The sequence below is a fragment of the Mercenaria mercenaria genome, chromosome 2, assembly GCF_021730395.1.
Source record: "Mercenaria mercenaria strain notata chromosome 2, MADL_Memer_1, whole genome shotgun sequence".
Lineage (NCBI taxonomy): Eukaryota > Metazoa > Mollusca > Bivalvia > Venerida > Veneridae > Mercenaria > Mercenaria mercenaria.
The window spans coordinates 3,004,173-3,013,252 of record NC_069362.1 but is presented as its reverse complement, the minus strand read 5'-3'; the positions used below and the strand labels follow the sequence as shown (position 1 = coordinate 3,013,252).

The 9,080-nt window shown below is 37.5% G+C and overlaps 1 protein-coding gene across 1 annotated transcript; it reads left to right on the top strand.

Annotated features, from left to right (window-relative positions):
• On the top strand, positions 1-9,080 carry LOC123563058 (40S ribosomal protein S9). The gene is made up of 5 exons (XM_045355627.2): positions 1-134; positions 2,586-2,818; positions 5,107-5,293; positions 6,384-6,487; positions 8,950-9,080. The coding sequence occupies exons 2-5, from the start codon at positions 2,602-2,604 to the stop codon at positions 9,018-9,020; spliced, it is 579 nt and encodes a 192-aa protein (XP_045211562.1). The 5' UTR covers positions 1-134; positions 2,586-2,601; the 3' UTR covers positions 9,021-9,080.

Genomic DNA, 9,080 nt, shown 5'->3' with positions numbered 1-9,080 from the left:
TTAAATTAAAAAATTAATCTATTATTTTGAAAATACCTTTATCTTTTTTCTTTATAACTAGATTAAGATAACGCGTTGTGATATTTCTGGGACTGGAACTACATCCCGTCCTTTCTCACGTGGTGGCCGTATCGGTAAGACGTGTGTAATTTTTGCTGACAAAAATTTTGCTTAAGATCAAATTTTTTTGGTCTGTGACTTCAAACCATTTCAAAACACACATTAAAAGAAGTGGTTTTGTCTAAAATATCTCGAGCAGGGACCTGAATGAAGCCAATTTAGGCAATATTGAAGGTGTAATTTCCGTCCCCAACAAAGTTTTTGTTTTCATATTTTGAAAAAATTTTTATATATTTTAACTTTTTAAGTACTGATCCTTGTACAGATACTGGAGTATAAGAAAAGACTACTTTTCAAGGCAAAATAAAAACTTTTTTCACTGTGGCACTTCAGTGTGCAGGGTTCGAATTTAGCCAGATTTTCTGCTTGCATTTTTTCGCAAGTGGTAACTTGCTAAATGCAAAAAACAACTTGCATTTTCCGCGGCTTGTCATTTTATTAGAACATTAACACAAACATCCACGTGATAAGTCCAGCCAATCGTATTTGCGCTATATAAATAGTAACTTATTATAGATTACCAAATAAACCCACCGGATGTGGTAAACGTCATCAAAATTGGCGCAGGTACTTGTCAGCAGTTGAAAAGACGTGCGCATGTATCCAGTGTAAACATCTGTTTACGATGAAAGAGTGCTCCGAAATTCGTTCTGCAAATGACAATGCGCTGCAATGACCGCGAGTTGTTAAAGAAAGAACAGTGTAAGATCGAGACGACCGTTAGAAATGCACATTATTCGGCCAAAAATTTTCACTCTCTAAAAATGCTGGTGTCTGAAATCTCACCTCGCAGTTTGAAATTTGCACTCACATTTCGCGAGTACAGCGATTTTTTTTTTTGCCATTTTGGGAAAGCGTCCGCGTCCGGACGATTTGGGAAAAATAGCGTCGTTTTCATCCTAATTGGGAATTTTGTGTAACATACAAAATTACAATAACCCCTTTCCTGGATCTAATTGAGTTACACTAGAGCTAGTGTTTGATCATCACAACATGACTCTGAGATAACGATGGTTGTTCTAAAGGCACACACTCTGGCACAAATTCAACCGGAGTTACACAAGAGTTCTCCTGACTCTGACATTAAAACGACACCGATGTCGACGATTCAGTGGACGTTTCCTCAGTCAGAACAGGCTGTGAAGATACCCGTGAGAATCCGAACTCCACAAGGCTTTTGCAGCCAGCAAGCTTGGATTTTGTCAGCCTTTTAACATAATATTTGCTGTTATGACTCATTGTTTGCACAGTTTGTCACTGGTTCTACAGAAAAAGATCGTGGAAACTGGTTACCGGAAACAATGCATGGTGTGATTGATTAAATTTGCACTTGTGATTACAGAGAACATGTTCTGAATTTTAATAGAGTATTTGCCCTTTGGTCAAAATTAGCGAACACTCGATTAAAATTCAGAACATATTTTCTATAATCGGCGAATTTCACGATGTCGGGACAGCAGCCGTTACGAAAATGTTTGTAGGTCATTTTTGGGAATAATTTGGTCTGAAATTGGGAAAAATGGTTATTATTTTCAATTGGGAAAGGGTCCGTTTTACGGACCCTATTAAAGAAGGAAAAAAATCGCTGGAGTATGCGAGCTTAAATTCAAACACTGATGTGCAATTGGTCAGGCCTTTAATTTGGATCTGGCAGTCGACTGTGTTAGTCGGACAATTATCCCTACTCATTTGGCTTATTTTCTGATCTGATATTTTATAGTCATCCCTCTAAGCATTGCCTGAATCTGCATTTTACGGTTGGGAAAACCACATTAAAAAAAAAAAAAAAAGGCATAATATACTGGTCGGACTTGCTTTAATAAATTGAACATTAATATTCATGCAGAAACTTCAGATGAGTTGGATTTAATCCATATATAAATAAGAGACTTGAATGTGACGGGTGCGGGGTCTCTGTAGATATCTATATACAGAGATATATATATAGCGTCGGGTGGACGCGACCATCAGAATATAAAAATAGCGTCCATTAAGTTATGGTAGCCAGAACTACTGTGACCATAGTCCTATGGACACGCATCTAGTAGTTAACACAAATGTTATCAGATGTAGTTAAACAAGTTACAACTTAAGGTCTTAAATAATTATATAGCAATAGTTTAATAGTGAAATAAGGTTTGTGTTGAACATATTTCACCTAGTCATGAAACCATGTACAGTGACAGGAAGTGGGGGCACCAGTGACCTTTGGACATACTGGTACATCTGTCTGGTTTACCAAATTTGTATTGTAGGGTCACATTAGGAATTTGTCTCCACTTGCGGAAAAGAAAACTTTGAGAATATGACCCATAACGACTATAAGTATAAAATCAGCCAGGATGAAAATACCTGAAAGCATTTAAAGTGGGAATTTTGTAGCTTTATACAATATAGAAGTATCTGGAGTGAGTGTTTTTACAAGATAGTTTATATAGTATAGTGACCCTTTGATTTTGTTTAAGGTCTACGTAATCAAAGATGCCGAGAGTGCCACTTGTACAGCACAAGACCTACACAACGCCTAGGCGTCCCTTTGAAAAGGAACGTCTTGATCAGGAGTTGAAACTTATTGGAGAATATGGATTAAGAAACAAGCGTGAAGTATGGAGAGTGAAATATGCACTTGCTAAGATCAGAAAGTCTGCCAGAGAACTCCTTACTTTGGAAGAAAAGGACCCAAAGAGATTGTTTGAGGGTAAGGAGTTATTTTTCACACTGATTCAGGGTTTTCCTGGACGCAGGTTTTCTGCGTCCCTGACGCGCTTTGACTGCTTTGGACTCGCATTTTGTAGTGCCTCTGCGTCCACTGGACCCGCAAAATCGGTCACGAAACTCCTTTGCACTGAAGCTTCCTTTGCGCAGATACCCATGTAAAATGCGCAGTTTTTTACCACCGGGACCGTCCCCGAATCGTAGGTGCTCATTATACACAGGTATAGACGATTTTCCAACTTCAAAACAAGTTTTGTTACCGATGTTCGCCATTTTGGTAAAGGGAAACTACTCTCCGCGCTAACTGACACCGCTAAAATCTAAGATTGCCGTTACGTTCCGTAAAAGATCGAATGGTTTATTTTTCTATTAAACAAAATTAATTTCATATAAATTTAAAGTATTTTGATGAAAAAGTATTACTAAATCACAAAAATTATGATACTAATTAAGGATCGAGTATTATCTTTAACTAAGATCAAACTGTGAACAACATAATTGACACGAGTTGACACTTAATTGCCGGTAATTACTGGCTATTTGATCATAACAAAAAGACTGTCACACCTTCTGTTATCAGTCTGAATTGAGAAGCTCATGCCATTTTGAAAGATACCATTCCGAAATACTGAATCAGCTGCTATCTAAATTAAAAAGATACAAGTTCATTCGGTTTTAGGATAAATTTTTTTTTAGTAATAATGTCCATTTTCAAGATCAATAATTTGTGGACCCCCAAAAATTATTAGGGACCCTTAAATTAGCAGCCATGGGAGTCCATGGACTCCCAAATAAAAAACCCGAGGGAAAACCCTGCTGATTTAAACCACCTTTGCGAAGAATTGCCTTGTTTTACTGATAAAGTATACATGGTGCATAAATTTGTTTTATGGCAGCTGATTTATTCAGTTTTCTTGTATGTGAGATGGTGGTATACCTATTAAATGTAGTGGATTTGAGTACAATAAGAATGCTAAAACTTGATGAACCACTTTGAAAGAAATCAGTGTGCGACATTAACGGTAGCCCGATCGCCAATGGCTACGAAAATTTGACTCGGGGCGACAGAAAATCGGCAGACCGTAGCCCGTCGAGCTATGAAAAATTCTGAGGAATAAATTTACCAAAAAGATCATTGCAAACATGGGAGCAAAATAGTTGCTTTGAAGCTTCAAACTTCACTCAAATCCAATCTCAAAGCGATTTCAAGTCGCCCGAATTTTTTTTGGATGCGCACCCGTTAATCTTTTGACAATTTGCACCATGTCATAATGTGCGTTGAATACACATACACACTCGCCGATAGCATAATTTAAGCTCTGCCTACTTCAGGTACTTGTGAGATTTTCGCGAGAAGTGTGAAAGCAAATCAAATTATCGGTTTCACCAGAGGCAATTGTAATAGGCCAATCAGCGCCGTGGTTACGTCTTTGACACTTAGCATTTAATTGTCAACACGTGCGAGTCGTTTTCTAAAGAATTGTCAATTACATATGCGATTAATTGGAATTATAGACACAATTATTTGGTATCCATGGTAAAAGAACGACATGTAAAGTATTAACTTCGTAAAACTAACTTTGATGGATGAATTGATTTGAATACCGGTATGTATTTTTAGGTTTGACACAGTTTACTTTCAGTTTTATTCGAATGAGACTGTTCACACAAGTGGTGACTCGGTATAAATGTGTATGGTAAAATGATGTAACTAAGAAAATGAGTGGTCATTGAATCAATTCACAGCGTCGAGGTAGAGAAATAAAAATTAATGGAGTCTTCCAACTTTTCCCTAAAGTCTCCCCTCTTCTCCTTAAATTAGTTTGAGGGATAATTGACTTCTCCCAAAAAAATAATGGGCCTAGCAAGACCCCTGGTCAGTCTACTGCCAAGCTATTTCTTGTCTACCATGTCTACAAAGCTGTTTAGATCTCTTTTCATGACTCTGTGTCTTTGACTTTCTGCACAATTTTGTGAACACTGTTTCAGATTTTGAAATCAATTATGAAAAACTCATACAAATTTCTGAAATATATCAATATTCACCAACCTACAGCAGTATATCGAAAGAAATTAAATATTACTAGAATGAATGTCTTGTTCATTCTTGAGCGGAAAATTAGTGGGGCTACGAAAAATTCTGTCGGGCTACAAAAAATTGGAAGTCTGTAGCCCCTTTGGCTACGGTGTTAAAAAGTTAATGTCGCACACTGAGAAATGGATTCTGTATACATACATTTCTTATGCAAATGCATTCTTGTTTTGCTACAGGTAATGCACTTTTGCGTCGTCTGGTAAGAATTGGTGTATTGGACGAGTCCAAGATGAAGCTCGATTTTGTGTTGGGTTTAAGAGTTGAGGATTTCTTGGAAAGACGTTTGCAGACACAGGTTTTCAAACTTGGACTGGCCAAGAGTATCCATCATGCCCGTGTATTGATCAGACAGAGGCATATCAGGTATATTTCTCTGTAGGCCACTGGGACTGAATATTGTTCTACGTCTACATGATATTGAGATAAAAATCCGTAGGCCACTGGGACTTGCTATGTCCTACGTCTACTATATGTTGAAGTTCTTGTTCATCCTGCAGCAGCATGTACAGACAGACCACTAGGGTGAATGCCCTACGCCTGTCAATGACTACATAGGCAGTTGTCTGGATGCTTCAAAGGTAAAAAAACAAGTATTGTTAATAAGAGGGCCCAAATTAAAAATAAAATGTTAGTACCAACAATATCAAATATCAAAATACTTCACTTTCTGTTTGCCCAGTCATTGTTGAGTCTGTTGGTAGTGTAGAAGTATAACATCCATTTTGAGTGCAGGTGGTTGTGGGTTTCTGCATGGCTGTGTGAAAAACAGTACTAGCAGCTTCCTTACTTAGTGTTAAGTATAAAGAGGGTAGTATTAGGATTGGTCAGTCAGGTGTTAGCGTAATGTGACTGGGCAGAGCATCTGCTTTGCATATCTGAAATGATATACCAATGAGGCAGCACTAGCAAGTCGGGCATTGTGCTCACTACTGCAAGTAGACGCAAAAGTTTATATGACTGAAAAAAAAAATGTTGAAAAAGAAAAGTGCTAAACCCAAACGCATACTGTCATTGTTAAATTTAGCGAAAAGCTGCTGCTACAGACAGCTTGGCCAGATTTCATCGATATACTAGGGAGGCTATAAATTGGGCAGATTGAATAAATGCCATTCTTTAAAAAGAATACTAGTTTAGGTTTTATACTGCTTGTTGTGTTGGAAAATTTTAATTGTTTAGAGCATTCATCAAATGGATTAGGTACTGGCTGCTGTGTACACACAAATTGCCTGACTATCTCATAAGCTGCAAGCTAACATACAAATTCAGACATGTTGAGAAAAATTTGTGGCCGTCATAAAGATGTTGGAAGATGTACAGTGCATTGGACTTTGCAAAAACATGGCTTGCAGCAATTAATGTACGGTTTTAATCGGAAAAAATTCCTGAAGTTGTTATAGAACATCGCTATTTCATGCCATGACTTTCGGTCAATATTTCTGGTGGTATTTTTCAGAGTACGTAAGCAAGTGGTAAACATCCCATCTTTTGTGGTACGTCTGGACTCCCAGAAGCACATTGATTTTGCCCTTACATCTCCATATGGTGGTGGTCGACCTGGTAAGTTGTAACCAAATGATTCCATTTAAGAAATTAATGTTTTTTTTGTTTTTTTTAGCTCACCTGTCACAAAGTGACAAGGTGAGCTTTTGTGATCGCGCGGTGTCCGTCGTCCGTCCGTCCGTCAGTCCGTGCGTCCGTCCGTAAACTTTTGCTTGTGACCACTCTAGAGGTCACATTTTTCATGGGATCTTTATGAAAATTGGTCAGAATGTTCATTTTGATGATATCTAGGTCAAGTTCGAAACTGGGTCACGTGTGGTCAAAAACTAGGTCAGTAGGTCTAAAAATAGAAAAACCTTGTGACCACTCTAGAGGTCACATTTTTCATGGGATCTTCATGAAAGTTAATCAGAATGTTCATCTTGATGATATCTAGGTCAAGTTCGAAACTGGGTCACGTGCGGTCAAAAACTAGGTCAGTAGGTCTAAAAATAGAAAAACCTTGTGACCACTCTAGAGGTCACATTTTTCATGGGATCTTTATGAAAGTTGGTCAGAATGTTCATCTTGATGATATCTAGGTCAAGTTCGAAACTGGGTCACGTGCCGTCAATAACTAGGTCAGTAGGTCTAAAAATAGAAAAACCTTTTGACCTCTCTAGAGGCCATATATTTCACAAGATCTTCATGAAAATTGGTCAGAACGTTCACCTTGATGATATCTCGGTCAAGTTCGAAACTCGGTCACGTGCCGTCAAAAACTAGGTCAGTAGGTCAAATAATAGAAAAATCTTGTGACCTCTCTAAAGGCCATATTTTTCACTGGATCTGTATGAAAGTTGGTCTGAATGTTCATCTTGATGATATCTAGGTTCAAGTTCGAAACTGGGTTACGTGCTATCAAAAACTAGGTCAGTAGGTCTAAAAATAGAAAAACCTTGTGACCTCTCTAGAGGCCATATATTTCATGACATCTTCATGAAAATTGGTCAGAACGTTCACCTTGATGATATCTAGGTCAAGTTCGAAAGTGGGTCATGTGCCATTAAAAACTAGGTCAGTAGGTCAAATAATAGAAAAACCTTGTTAGCTCTCTAGAGGCCATATTTTTCATGGGATCTGTATGAAAGTTAATCTGAATGTTCATCTTGATGATATCTAGATCAGGTTCGAAAGTGGGTCACGTGCCATCAAAAACTAGGTCAGTAGGTCAAATAATAGAAAAACCTTGTGACCTCTCTAGAGGCCATACTTGTGAATGGATCTCCATAAAAATTGGTCAGAATGTTCACCTTGATGATATCTAGGTCAAGTTTGAAACTGGGTCACGTGCCATAAAAAACTAGGTCAGTAGGTCAAATAAAAAAAAACCTTGTGACATCTCTAGAGGCCATACTTTTCATGGGATCTGTAAGAAAGTTGGTCTGAATGTTCATCTTGATGATATCTAGGTCAAGTTTGAAACTGAGTCAACTGTGGTCAAAAACTAGGTCAGTAGGTCTAAAATTATTAAAATCTTTTGACTTCTCTAGAGGCCATATTTTTCAATGGATCTTCATGAAAATTGATCTGAATGTTCACCTTGATGATATCTAGGTCATTTTCGAAACTGGGTCATGTGCCATCAAAAACTAGGCCAGTAGGTATAAAAATAGAAAAACCTTGTGACCTCTACAGAGGCCATATTTTTCATGAGATCTTCATGAAAATTAGTGAGAATGTTTACCTTGATGATATCTAGGTAAAGTTCAAAACAGGGTCACGTACCTTCGAAAACTAGGTCAATAGGTCAAATAATAGAAAAACCTAGAGACCATATTTTTCAATGGATCTTCATGAAAATTGGTCAGAATTTTTATCTTGATAATATCTAGGTCAAGTTCAAAACTGGGTCACATGAGCTCAAAAACTAGGTCACTATATCAAATAATAGAAAAAACGACGTCATACTCAAAACTGGGTCATGTGGGAAGAGGTGAGCGATTCAGGACCATCATGGTCCTCTTGTTTTGGTATTCATGCAGATTGAACGACAGAATAGGATCTGCAAATCAAGAGTCTAGCTAGCAATTCATATCCTATTCTGTCATTCATTTCACATGATCACTGGAGAAAAGTTTCTTTCCTTCTGTTTACATTATATTTCCTTTCCATTAAATTTTGTGAAAAAGATTATATTATAAATTTCACTCGTATTTGTTGCATTGAACACTAAAATTGGCTTCCTGACCTTCCTGTTCACCAGACAGAACAACTGCAACGCCATTTAAGGAACGTTCTCCCTAACTATAGTATAAGCAGACGTCGAAAACAGCGGCCCCATATCACTAAAAAGCGTTGTTACTTTTGCACCTTTCCTATTGCTGTTCATACGAAATTGACAACAGTTACAGGCTTTTATCAGTTTATGTGGTAAAAGTGCATCATTTTAATGTTAAAGCCAGTGTCTGTGTGAAAATAAAATTGATTTTGTAAAGTTTCCATTGCACTTTATACTGATTACATAAATTTTGTTTTAGGTCGCGTAAAGAGGAAGAATGCCAAGAAGGGTACTGGTGGTGGTGGTGATGATGAAGAGGACGAAGATTAATTTACATGTTAATGCTGTATTTACATGTGCAGCCAAACAAGAAATAAAGAGAAAAATTGA